General features: G+C 37.0%; 1 protein-coding gene across 3 annotated transcripts; it reads right to left on the minus strand.

The window, feature by feature from the left end:
* Positions 1–72: 72 nt before the first annotated feature.
* eps15 (epidermal growth factor receptor pathway substrate 15) lies at positions 73–24,302 on the minus strand. Of its 3 annotated transcripts, XR_003292616.1 has the most exons (26): positions 24,207–24,302; positions 21,596–21,637; positions 20,366–20,455; positions 20,069–20,116; positions 19,885–19,980; positions 19,408–19,470; positions 19,155–19,280; positions 18,892–18,951; positions 18,172–18,372; positions 17,882–18,027; positions 17,571–17,724; positions 16,723–16,808; positions 12,878–12,950; positions 9,255–9,416; positions 8,650–8,847; positions 8,146–8,529; positions 7,952–8,038; positions 7,613–7,715; positions 7,373–7,417; positions 6,968–7,290; positions 6,580–6,652; positions 5,336–5,406; positions 5,083–5,212; positions 4,794–4,978; positions 2,197–2,559; positions 73–582 (listed from the first exon to the last, which is right to left on the minus strand). XR_003292616.1 is itself a non-coding variant. In XM_026269240.1 (25 exons), the coding sequence occupies exons 1-25, from the start codon at positions 24,231–24,233 to the stop codon at positions 2,419–2,421; spliced, it is 3,114 nt and encodes a 1,037-aa protein (XP_026125025.1). In that variant the 5' UTR covers positions 24,234–24,302; the 3' UTR covers positions 73–2,418. The 3 variants fall into 3 exon arrangements, 2 of the variants coding, with proteins under 2 accessions (XP_026125025.1, XP_026125026.1); XM_026269240.1 differs by having other exon boundaries at positions 73–2,559; XM_026269241.1 differs by lacking the exon at positions 4,794–4,978 and having other exon boundaries at positions 73–2,559.
* Positions 24,303–24,309: the final 7 nt, after the last annotated feature.

Raw genomic sequence — 24,309 nt, forward strand, 5'->3', positions numbered from 1 at the left:
AGAAGTTAGGAAATACTTTAAAATATGAAACTGATAGCAGATTGATCAAAAAGAAATAAGCACCACCATATATTTTTTAATAGTTTAATATTTATTTTGTTTGTTTTAATTACGTTACTTAACATTTAAACAATTGCCTCCAATAATGGGACGTTAAAAAAATAAAATACAATTAGCCTGTTCTTAAAAGGCAGTCAGTGGCCAACATATAAGTGGTTTTCTTTTAGAGGCACACAAAGCTTATACATACATACATACATACATAATCAACAATAGACAGACCATAAGAACTTTTTAACAATATGCAGGGGCGATAACAAACAAGCAGCAGCCATAAAGAGAAGGCCAAGCATTGGTTTGAAATGAGGAGTGCAAGTTTTTTTAATGCTGTGTTTCTGCCTGATTAACGGTAATGCTTCAAATCTTCATGAATTGCATGTAAATGCTGGGTTGGCCAAATAAAAGGCAGATTAGACAAGCGTTGCTATTCCCTTCTTTCATTATCTTCACCTCAGCCACATATTTCTATGTCTAAGATAGAGTCCTGAACCAAAATGTCAAAGGCCAAAGGGGGTTGGGAATCTGACAAAGCATAAAAAGAAATTATAAAAAAAAAAAAGCACATTATTGCATTTTGCTTTCAGGTGCCTTCATATATAAATTTTATGTGAAAGAAAATCTTCACAAATCACATCTCTTGTAGTCACTTCAGAATCCAACTATACCCACGAGACTGAACTTTGAAAGCAGGTTCTTGTTTTTCACACAAATTGTGTCATATCTCAGTGAGTCCACCTACTGGTGAAACTACATACAGACAACTGAAATGTTTTTGACATGTTGCAATGTAATAATGATAACTGCATTGGTATTAGGTTTAAATTTACCACCTGTTAAGCTTATACGGATTTGTGCACATGAAAATGCAACCAACTGTGCATTATCGATCCCCAGAGAGTGTTTTAATCATATTTGGAAATGTGTCAAGTGACAATGTTGTACAAAATGAATAAAAGGAAAGCAGCTGGTACTTATATCTTAAATGACAGTGGAAACATTGCATTTGTGTATTAAGAGTGCTTTCGAGAAATGTAATGCTATTAAAGGATTAACAAATGATCATTTCGGATTCAGCACAAGTTGATTTTCTCAAGGCAAAGCTGAACAGGTAGGCACTACAGAAAATATCACGGCTTGATTTACCATGTCTCGAATTTACTCGTTAAATCAGTTTTCTGAAAATCAGATAACAAGACTTGCTCCACATTTTGAACCAAATTTTTTTTTTTAAATCATTTCATCCGACTGCTTCAGCACTTGTCATTAGATAGAAGACAGAAGGGATATTTTTATAAAGCAAACTTCCTATATTCTACATGTTTTTTGATAAAATAGAATATGTTTTAGGATATGAATACACTGTAGTAAGATTACTGGCAAACATTTCACAAGTATGTACATTTTCATTATTTATAACAGCTATTTATAAATTTGCAATGTCAAATAACGACTCTTAGTAGCTTGTCGATTTCGATTCTTCAAAAGGACAGATTGAGTCTGAGTAAAGTATAAATGCTGTACTGTTAAAATCATAAAAGGTAAAATGGCGGTTGCATGGTTGTTCTTTTCTAAATTTCATCAATGTTCTCTCTTAGTTGGGTAGAAATTCAGTTGCAGTAGATGATAATGTTACAAGCACCTCATCTTCAATTCTAGCTGAACTTCACTGATCAGGTTGTGGTTATGAGGTTTCATGGCTTGTGGGATACGTCCCTGAGAGTGGACAGGCATGCCCACAATAAAAACCTCTTGTGTCAGAGAACTATTGTTGAAACTTTGAAAAGCGAATGAAGCTGCCCAATTCGGCTGCTTGTAAACGTTGAACAAAATAGTTAATATTGCCCATAAAAGCAAGAGAACGATCCTTGGAACACTTGTGGATTTCTTTTTAACCCTCTACGTCACAGATCTACATACATTCACTGCACTGGTAACCTTATTATAATCACTCTAAAATAAACTTCAAATAGATGGGTATAGATTTGTTCAGGAACACTTGTTCAATTATATCGAACTGGACATCAGATCTTACAGTTTTGGATCAGTGGTGCTCTCTTGATTTGAGGTTATTTTAAAACAAAGGGAGTGAGTCACACCAGAGATTTCAAGCCACATAGGCTGCAATGAGTCTGTTACCTTTAACTCCATCTTAACTTGGCCTTCATATATTATCCAGCCAACCGGACACCGGGAGAACTCAGTGGACATTCAGAAGAAGCTGGAATCCTAGATGATTATCAAATGACTGGAGATGGGGGTGAAGGATTCTTCTAATTGTGGTGATTCCAGCTCTTCCTCTGTTCCTCCTCCTCCTCATTAATGTGGCTTGGGTGGTGGTGGTGCTGTATGAAGCTTGGGTCAGGACAGCTCGGATTTGCTGAGGGCTATCGCCAGCTCCAGATCCTCCTGCTCTTGCTGGGTCAGGCGAGCCACGCGCTCCCGCTCTTCTCTCTCACTCTCCCGCTTCGCCCACTCTATCATGTCCTCCTCTGTGGGGTACTGCTCCACACACACACACACACACACACACACACACACACACACACACCATAACCCCATCAGATACCCTGTTATTGCACCTTCATGAAATAATATTTCTCATTACAAATATTTATTAGTCTAAATCTAACCAGAGAGGTCATGCTACTATTACGGTTAGTGAAAACTATGTTTTCTAAAAGTACCAATTTTAAACGTTCAAAGAGTTATGGAGTAGTAAAATTGAGATCACTCAAAAAAATTGCTTATGTACTCACCCTCAAGCCATCCAAGTTTGTTTCTTAAATTGGAACATATTTGGAGAAATGTTTTTTCAGCTGTTTGTACTCTTATTCTGACGGCACCCATTCACTGCAGACGATCTATTGGTGAGCAAGTAATATAATGCAAAATTTCTCCAGATCTGTTACGATAATGGAACAATTTCCTCTACATCTTGTATGGCCTGATGGCGAGTAATTATTTAGCCAATTTTCCTTTGTGGGTAAACAATTTTTTTTTATCCTACAACATACAAACCAGTCTGTTAAAGATTACAGATTTATGTAACTAAAACAAATTAGATACATTTCATTTAATCTAAAAGAATAGCTCAAGAATAGTTTAATTTATTATTGTTTAAAAAATAAAACATTTCAATAATACACATTTTGTTTTTGAAAAAAAAAATTAATTGAATATAATTTAAATTATATTTAATATTACACATTTCATTTATATCTATCTTTACTCTTTCATTAATTTTATATTATTGGGTGAACTATTCCTTTAAGTATTGTTTGGTCAGTGTCGACATCACCAAAGCCGTTCTTCATCATCAAATAGGGGACAAATGTGGAAGCAATAAGGGACAAAAAAAGAAATACATAAAACAGTGCTAATGTGGTACAGCTACTGACACAGGAGGATGAGAGATACAAGATGTGTGCCACAATGCAATCCATAAACCTTTCAGCTAACATTAGCTCACAAGGCTGCTGACACACGAGACTTCATATCAAATCACTCAAAAAAAAAATGCAAATAGTCACCCAAATGTTGTTGAAAAGTCTTCTGTGGATCACAATATCAGAAGTTTTTTTTAAATGTTCTACTTTGGGTTTGAACTGTTACAAAGTAATGAGAAATAATGACTAATGAATAATAAAATGATTTTGAAATTTCCTTTTTCACTTAACGGTTTATGATGTATTCATGTGTCAAGGCCTGGATTGCTCATATAGCCCATCATGCTGAACATGCAGGTATATCACACAGATGTCATCTCAACAGTTAGCTGGTAAGCATCTCAACACACAGAACACCAGACCAAGACAACCAAGACATGACAACACAAACAATCTCAAGATGCCTCTCTTGAGGTCTCTTCATTTTAAAATATCACAGAATTGTCTTTATAAAGCTTAATTTATTTGATGCATTGTCTGATAAAGAAAGCTCACAGTGGTAAAATATGAGAAGACAAGCGCTTTAATTTTAAATGTAAAAAATGGTAATACATAAAGGAGCCAGTGAGTGCTGTCAGCACCCTAGCTGATTAATATATTAAGCAAATTTTATGTATAAAAACAACAGACTGTATCTCTTAAAAAAAAAAAAAAAAAAAAAAAAAACACATCATGGGACGTAGGTGAAACCAGGAAGTTCTCTACCAGTGAATGGGAAGGAGCAGCCCAATAAGACAGGTGGACACACTGATTAGTTCGTGCAGGGTAAAGGTAAGGCAAGGCAAATCAGTCAACCAAGGTACGACGGGCAATGAACGTGCAAGATAGAATCAAGCCTCAACCAATGGTGGAGAACATGACAAAAGACGACGGGTAAATTGAATACAGCCAATAGCAAGCAGCCCCATCTCTCCTTCCACAGCCAGTGAGAACTTAGGCGTGATGTTAGGCATGTTGTGATGTCATTTAAATACATTCTTTTTATAACTTAGCTTAACTGAAACATTTGTAACACTTTTTAGTAGAAGCATAAGCTTGGATAAATAATTTCATTAGAAGCTCATTTATATGTACAAATAAACATCACATAAAAAAAAAAGACAATGTTTTGTGGCTTTTCACAAACGGATTATAAAGTAAAGTTGTCGGAGTATTGGATGACAAGTTTTCCTGGAAAGAAATGCAAAAAGCAAAAGGCTGTGTGGGGTCAAGAGGTCAAGGCTGCTGCTTGGAGGAGGTGAAATGTCACTACTGGGGGTCAGGAGGGGGAGAGGGGGAGGAGCTCACTTTGTCAAAGCTGGCGAATCGGTTGGGGTCGCGCGGGGCTTGGTGGGGTGAGGAAGGGGCGAAGGGGTCTGGTACCGAGTCTTTAGCGGGAAGGGAGGAGAACTCTCCAGAGCCCTGAGCCTTGAACAAACCACGCCTCTGAAATGACTCGGACGACTCTGATCGGTGGATGTTGGACCGCTTACCTTCAAGGAGACACATAGACACAAAATGTCTCAAAGTACAATAAAATAGCAAAAAAAAAAAAATCAAATCATATCGGGTTGATTCTGATAAAACACCAGCTTACCTGGGGGTGGAGGTGGAGGTCTGGTGGGTGTTCCGGTTTTGGGCGGTAATGCTGGAGGAACATCTGACTGAGTGTCCTCCTTAAATAAATTCTTGTTTGTACTCGAGTCGAATGGATCGCTGCCATTAGACTGCAATGTAAAGGAGAAGTTCAACAGCTGTAACCCATTTCCAGCTTGATTTAAATCATGTGGGTGACCTGAATGGTAACGGAGTTGGAATACTGGGCTTCTGTTTGTGTTAAAAGTCCTTACTTTTGTTAAGCTGCTAAAGTCTGCAAAACCTCCTCCAAAAGTCTCATTGCCAAATACTGCAGCAAAGGGATCTGAAACAAAGTCATATACACAAACACAAATATATTTAGCAGATATTTTGGAGGCTTCTTGATAGTTCACGAGCACCATCAACCCCAATGTAGGCAGTTACAAACTAGATCAAAACATGAGGTAAACTGTCAAATAAATACATTAAATCGGAGAATGAATTGTTATCAGCAGATTCATTAATTTTAAAATGCAAGTTGTATAGAAACCAACTGCACATTAATCAACATTCTGATGATACAATTAGGTTTCTACTCCAAATTGTTGTTGAAACATAAACATTTGAATAGTGTTTTTCATAATAACATGTTTTCACGATAGATTTATTAATGTATCAACATTCATTAAATAATTAAATAAAATGCGTATCTAATTTAATCCATATATTTAGGAAAATGCTTCTATGCAGGGCTTTTTTTCCTAGTTAACTAATGAGCTTTGAAGCTTTCCTGAGGTAAATGTCATGTTACGTGTCATTGTTTCAAAACAATTTTTCATAGTTGAAACCGATTGAGTGATTACAGAGATTTCAGTTAGTTGTCGTTTCTTTCAACAGAATGTTCTGATGTTTTTCCATGCTCTACCAGTAAACAGGAAAAAGTTACAGCGTTCTGTTACGCCACATTAAGGAGGATCAAAACAGCTTTTATTGTTTGAATTCTGTGATAAAATTGACAGAATTTGTAATCTAAGCTTTGTTTCATGTCAAAAGTAACAAAGCACAAAGTTTATTTCGATTATTGCATGTCATGCAAGCTACAAATAATATTTAGTGAAGTTTTGTTCATGTATCAACAGAAAACAGTAAAGACTAAAGCATCGATCTTAGACCTTTGTTCATCTTCGGTACACAAATTAAGATATTTCTGACAAAATCTGAGAGCTTTCTGACCTTCCATATAGAGCAATGTAAGTGAAATGTTCCCATATGGATACATTTCCGTTCCATTGATTTCTATGGAGAGCCAGAAAGCTGTCGGATTTCTTAATTTGTGTTCTGAAGATGACCAAAGGTCCTACTGGTTTGTAACTGCAAGGGGGTGAGTAAATAATTACAGAATTTTCCTTTTTGGGTAAACTATCCATTTAAGAATTGATATTGGTTCATCAAAATGAACACTGATTATAATTGTGAAATAAATAATGTTAACCCGGCCTGGTAATGCTTTCTCTACCTGGGTCTGAGTTAGTGGCTACTGTAGTTCCTCCTGGGGCAAAAGGATCATTGGCTGCTGCTGGTCCATCTCTCTGAAAAAAAAAAAAAAAAAAAAAAAAAGAGATGAGGAATTCAGCCAAAATTCTGCAAAATATCTTAAGTAATGTTAATAAAATACTGCATATCTGAAATCTTAATAATCTGGGACTATTCAAAAGCTTGCTTTAGAGTTTGTTCCACCAAGAATTAGGTATAAAAAGCGAAAAGAAAGTGCATTCAGCTGAATTTATAGGCTGTCACTTTTGTAAAAATAGAACTAAATCATAAATCAAGCATGACAGAAGCTGTAAAGTAACAGAACACATCGGAATGAGATTTCAAAGAGAGTTTAGCTCTACAGCACTCACTGCTGGAATATCTGATCCTCCAAATGGATCGTGGCCTGTGCCAGTCGAGCTGAAGGGATCAGAGTCTCCCAGGGCATCCATTTTGGATCCGAATGGATCAGTGTCTTGGATGTTACCACTACCGGAAGCAAACGGGTCTGGAGTGACTGCATTACTGGTTGTGCTGGATGTGAATGGATCAAGTTCTTTTGGGCCTGTGGTGGCACTGAATGGATCGGAAGACCCAAAAGGATCTCCTGAGGGGAAACCAACTGAGGACTGCTTGAAGAAGTTATCTGCTGCAAACGGGTCTGTGCCTTTAAAAGGGTCCCCACTGAAAGGATCTGAATAGCAAAACAGCACTGTAAGAGCCAAAATCAATTAGTGCTAAAAATTGATATTTTGCAAACACATCGTTATACTTACCTAAAATGTCAACTTTTGAGAAAGGGTCTTCAGTGAATGGATCACCTGCAAAAATTGGTAAGGTGCAAAATAGGTTTTACATTACTTTGCCAGTTAGTCAATTACCTGATGCTTTTATTTAAAGCAACTTATAGTACACTTATTACAAGGATAATCTATGGCTTCATGATTAATCTTCATAAAACCTTTTTTTTTGTATGTGCGTGTGTGTGATGATTTTACTTTGTGTGCAGCTCTTACTGTCAATGAAAGGGTCCGAATGGAAGAAGTCAAGGCCAGGACCACTGGGCGGCTTAGTAACTTGCTGGGCAGCTTCCTTCTTCTCTGGCTCCACAGTTTCCGCCTAGACATTCACAAAACCCATTAGCATGAATTTATGATTATGATGAAATTATGGCTACTCATATTCACAGTCTAAAACAACAGGCTCTGACCAGTACTGACAAAATGACCTCCACACCACTCCAAAAGTAAATGTTAACATGAAGGAAAAATAATAAATATCAATTAATATTAAAAAATAATTGCAATTACAAAAAAATTGGAAATGGTCAACCATAATGATTTGTCATAATCGACCTTTGGGTAGCTGGTGGAAGGCTGCTCCTCTGGCTTTCTCTTCTCTTCCTCGATCTCTGGCTCTGGGTTAGCTTGTGTTGTACTTTCCTGAAAACATAGTGGTATAAAAAAAAGGCAGACACACGAGAACCTATGTGTTATGTAATGCAAGAGTGACATTATAAATGTAACAATAACAGGAAGTGGTTTCTGACCGTGTTCCCCTGAGGCCAGGCCATAGCAGTGGGGCTGGCAGTGCATAACCCACTGTTGTAAAGGTCAGAGCTATACAAGTCAGCTTTAGGCTCTTGCTCCTCTGGGCTGGTGGACGGCTCCTCTGCCTCTGACCCGGGCTGCTCCTCTGTGACTCTAAGCTCCTGCGGCTCATCCACAGACGATTGCTCCTCTTCGTCCTGGACTTTGTCGTCTTTGGGTTTCTCCAGCAGCTGTGCTGTGGGTTGAGGCCACTGCAGTTGCTCGGGCTGCTCAGAGGGGGGCGCTGTTCCGTTGACGAGCACCGGCTCTTCCAGGATTCTCCACGTAAGTCTTGCGGTCACTTCTCTCTCCTCGGATTTAAGCTCGGCCAAACGTTTCTGTTCCTATGATAAGTAATTTGCATGGTATAATGTGTATGTGTATTCATCAATAAAAATAAAAAAAAAGACTTCAGGAACAATTGATCCAAATACAATACAGAAACGGATAAAAATCTCACTAACCTGAGCAATCTGTGTGTGGGATTCTTTAACAGCATCCTCAAGGGGGCAGAGTTGATCACGGGCAGACTGAACTTTCTCTCCCAGTTGACGCGTCTCCTCCTGCAGTTGGAGCAGTTCTTCTCTGGCTCTGGTCAACTCCTCTTCAAAGTCACCGATTCTCTGCTCCTGCTCGGAGTGCTCCACCTGCAATGACTGGATCTAAACACACACACACACACACACACACACACAGTCAGGTGGAAAAATTGCATAAAGTACAATAGAAGATCTGAGATCAGTATACTTGTGGCCTTTAAAGGAACCGTAGCGAGAATGGATTTGTATGGATAAAGTGAAATAGTGTGAAATCTGCTGGACTGTGTGGCCCTTTCTCTTCCACTCTTTTCTTTCTCTGGTCAAAGACAAATCTGAATATGAAAATGTCATGCAAAATAGCATGCAAGACTAAGACTAGTATGTCCAAAACTCATTCAAAACAGCATGCAAAGGTGCCCACAGTCATGCCATATTTTGAGTGGATTTTTAAAAACCAGTGCATACTTTTTGGGCTGATATTACCCACAATACACACAGGCTTCATTTCTCTCTCTGTGTCGGTCTCATACCAGTTGGGTTTCCTGGCTGCATTGTTGCTGTATGAGTCTGAGCCGCTCCTCTAGAGAGCGTTTCTGCTCGTCCAGCCTCTCCAGCTTCTCCTGCACCTCCTGTCGCTCCGCCTGCAGACGGCTCAGCTCCTCCGAGCCCTTCTGAACCTCCTCCTGCAGGTCCTGAGAGAGACAAAGAGGGAGAGACGTTGTGTGAAGAGGCCTTTCAACACATCTTTATCGGTCTAATAATAAACAGGACTTCATCAGCACTGAAAACAGTCAGAGAGCTCATGCAGCTCTTAAAGCGAAGATAAAAAAACACTACTAAGAGAGTGTGTAAAACAGTTATAATGGCACATCACTCGGCAAAGAAAACAAATAGATTGCAACTATGTGCTCAAAAGTAACAAAATTGGTCCACTGATTGAATCAGCTCATCCTCAAACAAAGGAAAGAAACCTTAGCTTTTACACAGCACAGCAGCTTTCACTTCTCAACAACTGTTCCCTCACAGAAGTGAAAAGAACATTACACAAAGAACAAATTCTGATCCTTGTAAAGTCTGAAAGGAAAAGAAAGAAGCTGGAAACAGAAAGGATAAACAATGAAAACTCTAATGTTAGCCTTACATATCCAGACTTTTGACAATCAATTATGGCCCTGTTCAGAATGCCGCACTTAAAGCGGACTTTTGGTTTCATGGCTTTCACTTTCGTGTGTCTATGAAATTAACAAGACCACAGGATGTCCCGTTGGACGTTGTGTGATTTGTCTTTACTGCCACCATGCAGTCTTATGTTGAACCTACAATAATGCAGACTTCAGAGCTGAATATTATCCAACAGCCCATGAGGGAAAGTGTAGACACGTGGGAGGACTGAGGTCCGCGGGTGCTATCTGGAAAAGGATCATAAAGTCTGGTCCACACTGGAGATTACTCAGGCCAAGAGCTGCACACTTAAACAGGAAGAGAATGTCTGAACATGTTAAGCCACCAACAAATTATATCCGATTTTGTGCTATTTAGGGTTTGGTTTATTTAAAATAGTTTATACCAAAAAAATACTTTATTTTAGTGCCCATTTTACAAGTTAAATATGCTTATTATAGTTATAACAGATGTTAAATTATACATAATTATTCAACTAACCTAAACCAAACCCTAATCCTACCCTTAATAGTATGTTATTAATAAATATTACTGTGTACTTATAATTATATAATTACACTATAAAAAGGGCAAATTCTAAAATAAAGTGTAACCAAAAATAATAATACAATATAGCTGACATATCTGAGGACACAAAACAAAATACACAAAGGGTTAAGTTCATTAAACTCAAGTGAACTGAAACTGAAAAATACACTACTGTTCAAAAATATAGTAAAATTACAACTGTAAAATATTTCAAATTTAAAAATAAATGTAAAAAGGGTTTCCTTTTTTAAATATTTTTTCAAATGTAACTTATTCCTTTGATGCCAAAGCTGCATTTTCAGCAGTCATCACTCCAGTCTTCAGTATCAAATGCTGCTTTAGAAATCATTCTAATATGCAGATTTGATGCTAAAGAAATATTTCATATTATCAATGTTGAAAACAGTTGTGTGGCTTAACAAACTGTGATTCATATTATTTAAGATTCTTTGATGAATAAAACAGCAATTATTTGAAACAGAAATCTTTTGTAACACTTATCTTTACCATCACTTTTTATCAAATTTCATTCATCATTGTGAACAAAAGTACTAATTTCTTAAAGAAATAAAATAATAAAAACACTGGCCCTGAAACTTTGATTGGTAGTGTAAGTATTAAGATTTACACATTTAACAAAATGAGAAGTCTATGATAAAAAAAAAATTAGCAAATGGGTAAAGGGCATATTCATTTTTTTACATACAAGAGTAGATAAACTGCTAAGAGAATCATGCTATTTTTGTGTGCAAAAACAGATCACGTGGTCCGTAATGGTTGGCAGATTAACCCGAGACAGAACCTTCTGTAATGTATACAGTAATCTACAGGAACCACAGTGAAAATACAGAATATCTGACAGTACAAAAGCAAGGGTTAGATACTGAGGGCTAAGGAATCAGATCAGAAAGAAAAGAAAAGGACCTTCAATGAAGACAAAAGACAACCATGCCATTTCCACTGTCATTTCCTTTTCACCTTGCAGTGCTGTGAGAACGCTCGGTGACTGTGACTGAGTGGGTCCTAAAAATAACAGGTCCACAGCAGCAGAACTGAATAACCGCTCACAGGGAAGATGGAAACCTTCACGTCTAATGCACAAACGTCTCCTCGTCCAATCAGAAGCAGCGCTGGGAGCCGACAGCCCCAGAAATAGCATTTATTCATCATCCCAGGGTTTAAACAACACAGCAGAGGCTCAAACTACATCTCTGCACACATTCTTATTTAATTATTCAGCGTCTGGAGCTGCCCACCAGCACTGAGTTTTTCAAGGCTAATCTATGAAAAGCCTAAACAAATATTGATTACATAATTTGTGAGAGGCACTTGCCTCTGATAGCTTCCAATATTGATTTCTTTATTCTCTTAATGTTGAAATTTTGCACAGGTGAGATCGTTAAGCAGTGCTTATTTTCTTTGAGAGGGCAACTTATAAGCAATAAGGGCATTTTTGGTTTAATGGACATCAACTGAACTGTCCTATTAAGACTGTAGAGAAAGAGTCATTTTAATTGTTATTCATAGAGATCACAAGTGTCATGGGCACATTTTCAGATTCAAAAAGGAAAAGAAAACGGCAAATCAGCATGATAAGTGGGCTCGTTTAATGACAGGAAAGGTGAACCCTAGAGAGCAGGGCAAGCTGTGCTATCAGTATGCCATCTAATATCCATATGCACATACAAACACACACCTCTTCCTGTATGATTACACAAACACACACACTTTTGTTTTTCTGGCTCATTAGGCATCCATCTGTCAATAATGCATTTTAAGACTAGTGTTGGCATGCTTCATGTTTTTAAATACATTACCATATATTAAAAGACTAACATGAACAACACCTCTGAATCTGAACCTGGCATCTAATTCAGCAGACTAGGGCATCTTCCAATCTACATACCGGCTAATTTTCAGCTAGACACACACAGAAAATTTAATTATTACACAGTGGGAAAAAGCAGGTGAAGGGGGAAGGAGGGAGCTCAGATAATGATGGAAATGAACAACACTAAAATCCTCTTCGTCCAAGCTTCGTACAAGCCACTACAGATACAGTATAGAAATTCTTTAAACTCTGCTGACAGTCAGTCAGGAGAAATCCGATCCACGATGAACAGAGTGGACAGACAGATGATAGGAAGGATAAAATAGACAGACAGGAAGAGAGCCTTTGGAAAACAGCTGGCTTCTGTTCTCCATTATTGATCCAATCAGTGGTCAGTAAACTCTAGACATTATGATGTATGAAATATAAATAAATAAATAAATAAATACATTTATTTACTTCAAAATAAAATGCAATAAAAAAAAAATCAGTTCATTGCGGATTGTTAAGCCATCTGTCTATGCATGCACATCTGAATGTCTCTGTCAGCATCACCAGAAAAAATACAAAACATTTAATTCTGTTTTCAATTTTCACTCAAATCACTCCTACCTGGACTTCACTGTTCCTCTGCCGTATAGTTTCCTCCCTCTCTTTGATGTCCTGTTCCACCGAGCTCTTCTCCCTGAAAGACCAGCACAGACATGAGTATTTAATCACAGTGGCGACGGCGGGTACAGCCAGCCAGCCGCCATCTCCCTCCAGCACCATCTCTGCATCTGCTGCTGGAGCTTGTATGTGGGAGAGAAGAGAGGCTGTCCGTGAGTGAATGTGTCAGAGCTGCACATGAGCAGATGGTTTCCTGAACGTCAGGAAGAACGGGACGGGGGAAGCATGGAGAAAGAGTGAGGGATGGGGGATGTGGGGTGGAATACATTAGAGGTGTTTTCACTCGTCACACGGTCTGCACCTTCACCTTCAGGTCACACAGGTTAGCAAACACATCTATAACAACTACATTTTTCTAAAATGCTAGTGATACACCAATGCATTAATTATCTGATGTCTAGCTAGAATTGATGAGATTTAATAATATTAAATTGCAATTTATTCCTGTGACCGCAAAGCTATTTTCAGCAGCCATTACTCCAGTCTTCAGTGTTACATGATCATTCAGAAATCATTCAAGCTGATTTGTTGCTCAAGAAATTTATTCCTATTACTATTATATGTACTGTATATACATACTAGTATTGAACCGCTCGGTATAATGCTTTCTGTTCGGTACGCATTACAAAAACAATTTGTTGGAGTGATCCTATTACATTAGGGTAATAGGATCCGCGTGAACTGTTAGTTGCAAACGACTTTTCGCCAGTGTTGTGAAGTATTTCCGAAAGAAATGGAATGCTAAATGAGGAGAAATAGTGGGCGTGGCTTTATTTTCCAACTAGCACCTGATTGGATCTAGTTCATGGAAGTTAGAAATAGTTAATGACATATCTCACAAACCCAATTTCGTGTTCAGTCCAATTTTTAAAACATTTGTTCGTGAAATTCTTTGAGCACATCTGTGACCTCTCTGTTATCCCTCCTTTCTTGAAATGTAAAAATTTGAGTCATCCGGACCATAACTAGGGAATTTTAGGAAATGGGAATACAAGTGTTTTGTGAGTGCCACAACCTAAAATGCACCCCCTCACCATCTCTCCTTTCATGCGCTATCAATGCTCGCAAACACACAGGCAGCCTCTCTACTTTCAGGTGAAGGGGCGTGGTTACGGATGCTAAGCAAACACCCAAACCGTCAAATCTACGTCATCAGGGAAGGTCCTCCAATGCAGAGGGGAGGGGCATTTTCAGATTTTGATGCCAAAATTTTTTTGTGTGTGGATTGACTTGCATGGATGAATTGTTCACCACAAAATTATCAATTTAGGCAAACAAAGTAAATATGGTCAATTTTGATTTCAGTTGGACTTTTAAACTTGTGACGGTGAGGAAGTTTCCTCGCTTTTATTTGTATTTAAATAGCTTGTAAATGCTCGTGCACATTTTACTTCCACTTTCGAACTAGCGGCATTTTGGTGTCAATTTATTGAATTGACAACAACAGAACAGTACGACAAACTCACTTACATTAAACATAAAATGTTTAATTTATGTAAAAAAGTACAAGCGATATAAAGAATCAACCTGGAGTTCAGGGTACAACGTTGATTGTTGATGGTACTCATCCTTTATATTCAAACCATTAGGTTAGCCCAGTTTTTAACAATAATACACCACACCATCCATGCATAATGTGGGGAAAACAAACACTTTGTTACATGCATTTGCATGTTAAACCCATTTCATTACCAAGCATCCACTTAAAGTGCTTTAGTGTGAAAGCATATTTATCTTAGTCACAGGTCACAGTGTGAAAACACATTTATAGAGAATAATGAATAAAACAGGTATAAGATGATGCTGGAATGGTTCTTTATGGGGAATCTTTCTTAGGTTATGAGGTTAGCGAGGTAGCAAGAGTGAAACAGAACGATTAGAGAAGAAATAGAAAGAAAAATCCCTTACAAAAACAGTTGAATAACAAATCTTCCTTAAAAAGATTCAGAGCACCTTTCCTAGATTAACTGTATTAAACTCTGACTCAATATTTCCTCTCAGATTCTGAAAAAGTGAGTTCTCACTACAGTCTTACCAACAACAGAGAAAACAGTCAAACGCACACGCTATGAGTCAGAGACTCCCAGGAGGGAAAGAGAGAGAGGAGGAGAGAACAAGAAAACAGAAAGACTAAAATGGGATATATAAATAGCACAGGGCAAAACGAGAGTTTGCCAACAGTCCTAAATCCACCTAGAAAATGGCTCTTAAGCAGCCCAGATCAGCCACAAACAATACAGAGCAAGTCGCAAGTAATCTTCGTTTTTTTTTTTGTATAAAGAGGGCGTGGCTTGTTCTTACCTGTCACCTGAGGTCGCCCGTTGCCGTGGAGATTTAAGGCAATCCCTAACCGCACGCATCATTTTAGCAACAAACAACAGCCCATCGTACACAATCTTTCTGTTTTCTATCCTTTCTGCTCATCTTCTTCTGCTCTCTCCATTTCGGTCAGACTCATTACTTCTCACTTACTCTTTATCTTGCGCACTTTCCATGAAGGAGGAAGTGAGAAGTTCTAGAACTGCTGTGAGAGTGAGAGTGCTGGGAGCTGACAGGTGAATGTATCTGCTTTTGCTCAAACTCTGTAAACCAGAGATGAAGGAAAACCAGAGGTGGGGGCATCTTCCTCTTTCAGTGTTGTGAGCTCCACCTCTCCTGTCTGGGGTAGTGACTCCCATCAAGGAGTGTTTACATCTCTGGAGAATTATTGTTTATAGGAAGTGATTTAAGGGCTTGTATATGCCACCCATACACTTGTAGCATTCAATATGTTTCTTATTCTTATCTGTCTTACAAATGTTTCATTAAGAATGATCAGTTCAAGCAAGAATTTCCACCCTCATGTCTTTGAAAACCCATGTGACTTAATTCTGGGAACTACAAAAACTTAAAATGAATAAATAAATAAAATAAGTAAAATTAGAAATGCTTCCTTGGCAAATAACTGAAATTAAAATGACTAAAACTGAAACAACAACAAAAAATACACTAATAAAAAAAGAAAAAGGGAAAAAAATTATAAAATTAAAACTCAAAATATAAATATAAAAAGGCAATTAAAAAAATATAAATACTATATAAGATATTTTTTATTGTGCTTGGCTCGTTTTTAGAGCTTGACAGCACCATTCACTGAAATAATATAGAAAAAAACAGCTAGGATATTCTTCAACAACTCACTTTTTGTTTTTCAAGAAATTCATATAGGTTTTGAACAACAATGAGAATGACACAATTGTGACAGTTTTCCTTTTTGGATGAACTATAGCTTTAAAATACTTTTTTTTTTTTATACTGTCTGAGGGTGAAGACAAATCTAATTCAGCATGAGATGAACTTGCACGTTATGATGACAGAGCGAAGAATATTAAGTAATGAGATGCTCAAAAGAAAGCATTTATCAGTTCAAGTGCAGATTTGACAGATGTGGGTGCACTGACACACTGAGATTACGGTAAAACCCATACTTCTGTTTTTGTGGTTTCATAATCTTCTATGCACCTGTGTGAGGGCAATGTGTAGAAAATACAAATACACACTAAATTAAAACAGATGGGCAGAGGGTTTAATAAAAAAAAAGAGAAATGGAGAGTTCTGTATGCAAAATATATTATGAATAATGAAGACATGTAGACAGACAGACAGAACTTCAAAGTTGCGATTGCTCATACTTACTTCATGTTTAAACATCCATGGGTTTACAAGACATGTATTAAGTTCAGGACTAAGATTCTACACTAGCTATCTTGTGGATATGTGGGGAGAGAAAAGTAAGATCGGTAACTCACTTCTGTAGGTCCATGATTTCATTGGTGAGCGAGTCCAGCTCTTTAATTGCAGAGAAATCAGCAGCCTGTACTGCAGCAGCATTGTTCTGTTAGAACAAGAAATGAATGAAATTTTATTAAAAGAAGGTGGAAATCAGTCACACATAATTTCTATTTAAAAACATGAATCTAACATAACCTACCATTCAAAGGTTTGTGGTCAGATTTTTTTTTTCAAAGAACTTGTATACTTTGACTCAGCAAGGAGTATGCATTAAACTGATTAAAAGTACAAAACAATTATATTTTACATAAAATGCTGCTTTTTTTAACCTTTCTATTCATCAAAAAATCCTAAAAGAATGGATCTCGGTTCCGCAAAAAGATTAAATAAGCAGCCCAACTGTTTTTAAAATTGAATTTACAGAACCAAATCAGCATATTAGTATGATTATCATCATCAATGATTATTATGTGACACTGAAGGCTGATAATTCAGCTTTGGCATCACAGAAAAAATATTTTTTTTTTAAATAGAAAACTATTGTTTTAAATGTGAAATATTTTGTTATATTCTTTTTTTATTTTTTTACGTTTTTTTATTTTGTTAATAAATAAATACAGCCTTGGTGATCATAAGAAACCTATGAGAAAAATGTTTTTCTTATTGACCCCAAACCTTTGCACTGTAGAATATTAAAAAGCAGACTTACAAAAGACAGCAGCAAGTTAAAAAAAAAAAAAGTATAAAATCTCAAAGGAATCTTGGATTGGTAAGAAAGAAGAACAACAAAATCCTAGAATCTTCAATTTTTTCACACTCAAAACAACAACAAAGATCTACAACTATGACTCAACAAGCAGTATACCTGTTGTGCCAGTCTATCAGAAGGAGGGATCATTTCCGGAGAGAGTGTCTGGGGTGGGTCGACTCCCTTTGACATCTTCTGATTGATTAGATATAGAGCTAATGCAAACTGATCTCGGCTCAGCTTCCCGATGTCTCCTATGTCACAAAGCTCCCTACAGAAACAGGCACAAAAAAGTAAACAAAAGTAACATTACAATACAAATCCATTCAGTTTTAGTGTTTAAGGATAAGGTCTAAACAGTTCTGCATGAGAATTTATGGAAAATTAAACCAATAACAGAGATTTAAATCCAAGTATTGGCATCTCACCAAATGCGGGCCAAAGTGGCAGACGGCAAACCAGTCTTTAGAAATATATCTCGGACCTCAGAACCAGATACCAAGCCATCCATGTCACTGTCTGTCTTGGTGAATAAGTCATCATATTTGGCTTTCTCTGCTGGAGATACCACCCACTGCACGCATACAAACACACAGATGGTTTGTTAATGAAGCTCTGGGACATTTACAAAATCTGCTTGCAGCAAATATCATTCATAACATCTAAATCAACAGTAAGTTGGTGGTACAAAGCCAAGCAAACCCAATCAGAATGTCACCTGTGGTGGTGTAGGTTTAGCTGGAAGTGTTTTAGATCCAGAGTGGGCGGAGCCTCTCTCTTTATGCTGTGCTGGGGATGATAAGAGGGGCATCACAGGAGGTGTGGCTATTTTTTTCCGCTTTGATGGTGGAATCAGAACGGCAGGCAGAGACATGGGAACTGGCTCAGACTCCAGGGCTCTGTATACCAAATGCATGGCCTAAAACACACAGAACATACTAATTACAAACACTTCTTCTATGTATGTATATATATATATATATATATATATATATATATATATATATATATATATATATATATATATATATATATATAAAAATCTCTCTCTCTCTCTCTCTCTCTCTATATGTATAGAAATTTTTACTGAAAAATAGCAGAAATAAAATGTAAATATTATAATAAAATAAATAGAAAAAAATAAGGAAAATTTTAAATGTTGCTGTGGCAGCTAAACAAACTTTAAAATATCTCAGTCAAAGTACGACAATTACTAAAACAACACTGAAATAAAAACAATTGAAGGCTAAATAGATTTTTTTTTATATAATTTATATATATGAAAAAAAAGCACATAAACTTCTCAAAACCTTCAAATAAAATTACATTTAAAAGTGGAAATATAAAAATAAAGCCAATTTGAAATATTTAAATAATACTAAAACAAACACTGCTTTAAATCTAAACAAGAAATTATGTTTAACGTCACAGAACTCACCACAGCAAACTCATCTTTGTCCAGCATGCCATCTCTGTCAATGTCACTGAGCTCCCAAACCTATAACAATTGTAGTTAGATTTTAATACGGTTTTAAGTGGAATGGACAATTAAGCCAAACTTTAGGTTTTTGACTTTTAAAAGTCCTCAATACTTTGAGTACACCCTGGTGGTCAGTCATAAAAATGCATCTTTATATAAAAAACAAGTTGTCTCCCCATACCCATGTATTCCACTATCATTATAAACCTGCCTCGTCTTACCCTGCCAAGAACGTCCACAGGGAGTTTAGAGTTGAGGAGCACTGGTTTGACCTTATCGCCCGTGAGCATGCCGCCCACAGGAATGAGGCTGTCGAAGATGGCATCAAATTTCAGCTTCTCCTCCGCCTATATGACACACAAACATTCATAAAAGAGCAGTTAAGCAGCTGGTGCATTGAAATGAAGGTCAATCTAATTTAGACTAATTCTAAAGACAACATTTATTTAGCAACTTCTGTTTGTGATATCTGACCTTGACAACCCATGGGCAGTCCGTGGGCACGGGGCCAAACTGAAGAGGACTGCTAGTGTCATGCTAGACCGGAAACAGAGCAACAGTCATTAACTCCCAAGAGACATAAAGCCGTTTCCAGCACGTAAGCAAATAAAATCACCAACTCTTTATGTGACCCTGTCTGTGAAATCCAGGCTAAAGTCTCCAAATCTAATTATGAGATAACAAGAATAAAAGTTTGATTTCAACCATTAATTTCACTATGATTCCAATCTTTGACATGGCCTTACACAGTCAATATTAAAGAAAAGAAGGTTATATTTTCACAGAATGTTCTACATCTTTATGAAGGATGATTTTATGTAGAAAACAGTACAAAGCACAAAAAAATTATTTTTGCTGGGTTTTCACAGGCAGGGTCCCATATTGTGAGGGAAGCGTGATGTCATTTTCCTGATCTGGTGAAGAGGAAGAGGAAGTTATGGTCTGACTTACAAACTTTGGGGGAGGAACTGCAGTATTTAAGCTCTTAAGAGACACTTCAAGTCCATTCTGAGCACACGCCACCAAACGGAGGGCGACAAAAAATTGCTGAGAAGCGACAAACAGACAAATATGGTTTAGAACGTATAGCTCAAACTATTTTTATTTACCTTAATATGAATGCTTTTCAAAATACCTGCTTGTTTAGCGAGCCTTTGCGATCTGAATCTGCTAAGTCCCATATCTGTGGAACAAATAAGAAAATTAGATAGAAGCATAAAGTTACAGTTTTCGCCAATCGATATGCAACACAGAACACAATAACACAAAAAACTGCAGAAAATCAATATGGCAATATGAAGAAGGTAAGTAAATTATTACATCATCTATCCTTTTCTATTTAAGTCATCTTGATGTTTCCAGCACTCGTCAATCAATTCACTGATTTGCATTTCCCACACTGCTGTATTGAAGGCATGCTAATTGATGTTACCTTGCCAAGGATCAGGTCTGTAAGGCCAGATGTCTTTAAAAATAAGGCAGCATCAGCAGCTCCTACACGCCCACTGCCAGACAGATCTACCTGTAGTGGAATAAAGCATAGAGCAGAAATATGAAATATTATTAGAATTTAAAATAACTGTTTTTTATTTGAATATATTTCAAAATGTAATTTATTCCTGTGATGCAAAGCCGAATTTTCAACAGCAATTACTCCAGTTTTAGTGTCACATGATCTTACGGATATAATTTTAATATGCTGATTTGGTGAACAGGAATCATTTTTATTATGATCAATGCTAGAAACAAATCAATACAAATTGTTACTGTCACTTTTGATAAATTTAACCCACCCTTACATAATAAAATAATTTCTTAATAGACATTACTATCGAACGTGTGAAAAGTGACAACAAAAGTGACATAACTATAGGATGTAACCGGGTGTGTGCCAAATAAAGTCATAATTCACATTCATATTACATAATACTACAACTGACTTCTCAATCATATAACCAAATCACATCTTATCAAATCACAAGTGTTTTTAAGACACTTTAAGAGCCCTTAAAGGGATACTCCACCCCATAAAGAAAATTTTGTCATTAATCACTTACCCCAATGTCATTCCAAACCCATAAAAGCTTTGATCGTCTTCAGAACACAATTTAAGATATTTTGGATGAAAACTGGGAGGCTTGAGACTGTCCCATAGACTGCAAAGTAAATTACACTGATATCTTAAAATTATCTTAAATTGTGTTCCGAGGATGAACGAAGCTTTTACGAGTTTGGAACGACTTTGGGCTAAGTGATTAATGACAACATTTTCATTTTGGGGATCCCTTTAAGGCCTATTGCACAGTATATAGAGTAACTGATATCCAAAAACAATCAGAAAAATTAATAAGGACCAATGCAATGCACAAATGCTTATCTGGAGAGATTGACTCGAATAAGAAACAGGCAGCAAGAAGTTTAAACCACATGCTTGTTCAAACAAGCTGCTTCGCTCACCATGTCCAGTTTGGTTTGCAAGTGTCATCACTAATTCATAACGGCATCCTCTTACTGAGAGAAAGACACTTACGGGATGCAGAAGCCTCAGAGTGCTTTTAGCTCAAACTGACATTGTGGCAAGGTTAATATTTCTCTTCTTCCGCCAAGTGCTCTATTGTGCCAAAGCGAAACATAACACAGAAAAAGCTGATTAAATGCTTACCTGTCGATAGTATTTCTCATAGACAGGATTCCCACTCGAAAGCTGCAACCAAATAACACAAAACTTGATTAAAATGATTCCGTATAAATTTTTCAATCTCTCTAAAACAAGTCAAACTGATAAAACCAGGATATAAATAGGTCACTTTTGACTTCCTTGGCAGTATTGATGCATTCAGACCTCTGAAAAGGAATTGTTAAAGCCATCTGGCAACCTGGTGAACATATATAAATGATCTCAGACTGACTTCAAGCACTCACACACCTTTCTTTATTCAAAGATGTTGATTATACACCCATTCACGCATAAACGGAGGCTTTCTTAAGTCGCCTGCCATTCTCTGCACAATAAAAACACTGAGCTTTTGTTGATTTGTGATTCACAAAAGTCAGACAGAGGAACGCACATTTGCGCAGCTGACTGCAAGCCAAACCATAAGCATCAGGTTTAGTCACGGCCAAAAGGCAAATTTATAACATATGGACAGATCAAGTGAAATCAGACACATTACGGAGACCAAATCATGATTGTTAAATGGTGTTTTTAGTAAACGTCAACCCCTCTGCCAATCAATAGCTATTAGGAGCTCATATGATCTTGCATATCAGACATCTGCCTCCCCATGATGCATAACCATCAAATTGCTTTTCTGGCCATGTTAGACTCTAAGCTCTGCCAGATCCCAACAGTTTTTTTATTGTAGTTCAACAGCTCTGTCTGTCTCCCATCAGGTGGTTACTAGTGCATGCTAATGTGATGCTGGCACACAATATTCAGTGAAGTGCCACCAAACATTTCCTTGTCCCTCTGAGAAAGGAGTAGGAGTTTTTATTGTGCTTCTTTAAAAAGACAAAAAAAAATCCAATCACTTTGGCCTTTCAGGCTTTTCTGATTCCAACTCATTTCCTGAAACATTTTCTGGCATGTTCTACTTGCAATTACCACGCTTCTACAAAATATAGGCTCAGTAGACCATGATTAAACAAACAACAAAAAATACCATCAACTAAATCTTCAAAATTATTTTGCCATCCTAATCTGTCTTTCTGGCATGCTGTCTTTACACTGCAAAGTCAACACAGAAGCTAAATAGAAATATTACAATGCATTTAAACAATTGCAGAAATAATATGGTGTAATTAAAGCTGCAAATATGAAAATATGAAACAATTATTAATTGATTTTTTTAAATAATATAGTTTTTTAATATAAAATATTAATTAAAAAATCTAACTTTCTAAAAACCAATATTTTGAATATGATCATGGTGACTCACTGAATCATGAATTTCATGGTTGTCTTATTCCTCCTTGCAATATGCCTAAAAAAACCCTATGATCTGGGATTCACAGACAGCAGAAGAGATCGAAGACATATCAGACATGTCTCTTGCTCCATCTAAAGTCTTCCTGATGAGCTTATGCTGCAATGCATATTTCATGCATGTGTGCCTTGCTTCTAAAACTGAGCACACCATCAGCAGCAATGTGGTTAACACTAAAACGATGCTTGCCATAAGAGAAGTGTTATTATTAAAGCAAAACATGCAAACTAAAATAAGGAACATTTTAGACCATCGATCTAATCAATGCATGGATCCCTATAGAGTCTAGACTATTAAAACCGCTATAAGTGACTCTATGTAATGCATATGCTGCCAGAGAGCTTTCTTACAGAAGAACAGCTGTATGAGTGTCACTGAAGCTATTTCATTAATATTTAATTATACAAAAACACCAAGCTGGAAATAATAATTCAATAATTCATACTTATCTGGTTTGAGATTTCTGACAATTTAAGATGTTATTAAACCCCCTTTTTTACGCGACTATAACCTTTTTCTTTTCTTTGAAGGTTAATGATCTGTTTAGCCAGCTAGCGAGTGTCAAATGCTTTAGCTAGCTGGCTAATTAGTTTACAGACTCCAGAGCAGAAGCAAAAAGTTTATATGGATAGAATAACGAAGTCCACAAAAGTGAAAAATACACAAAATGACTCCAACAGGAAAGTACATGCCATATTTGCATAAAACAACGACTAGTTCCTATTTATTAATATATGAGAAGAGAAAAAGCAAGCTAGCAGTGAAGCAAAACTTCCTGCTGCTTTTCAATGCCTCTAAAAACACCGAGCATAGTTTAATTCACTAGACCACACAAATGTCGGATATAAGTGGAAATACGTTTTTAATATTATAACCAGAGTGAGTTATTGTGACAAAAGTTTTTACATAAGCAAAGACGCATCTCATAAGCACTTTCTTACGTTCATAGCCGTGTCATGTAAAAATACAAGCTGGTATTAAAAAGAAGAGTAACTATGGATGATCTCATGACATGCAAAAGCTGAAAAAATAAACTTTGAACAGCTTAGTTCAACACTGACACACTAAGCTACGCCCTTACGCAAGTCCCTAAAAGATCATACTGAAACTTTTTCTCTGCCCAAGCAAATGGCTGAAAACAACTTCAAACAGCTGCGATCCGACAGCAGGGTGTGATCATTTTCCACGCTAAACGACACAAATCAAGTTTAACGGATCTGATAGACGTATGATACGAGCTGGAAAGTGGTTTGGAGAGCGCTGTATTTGTGTAGAAAGGGAGGTTACCTGAGTCAGGGAAAGACTGGCAGCCATAGTGTTTCTGCTCCCACTAGTTCATCCTGCGTTGTGATAGGCAATGGGCAATATAGGGATGCTACAAAACCTGGTA

The sequence above is a fragment of the Carassius auratus genome, chromosome 8, assembly GCF_003368295.1.
Source record: "Carassius auratus strain Wakin chromosome 8, ASM336829v1, whole genome shotgun sequence".
In the NCBI taxonomy this organism is placed as follows: domain Eukaryota; kingdom Metazoa; phylum Chordata; class Actinopteri; order Cypriniformes; family Cyprinidae; genus Carassius; species Carassius auratus.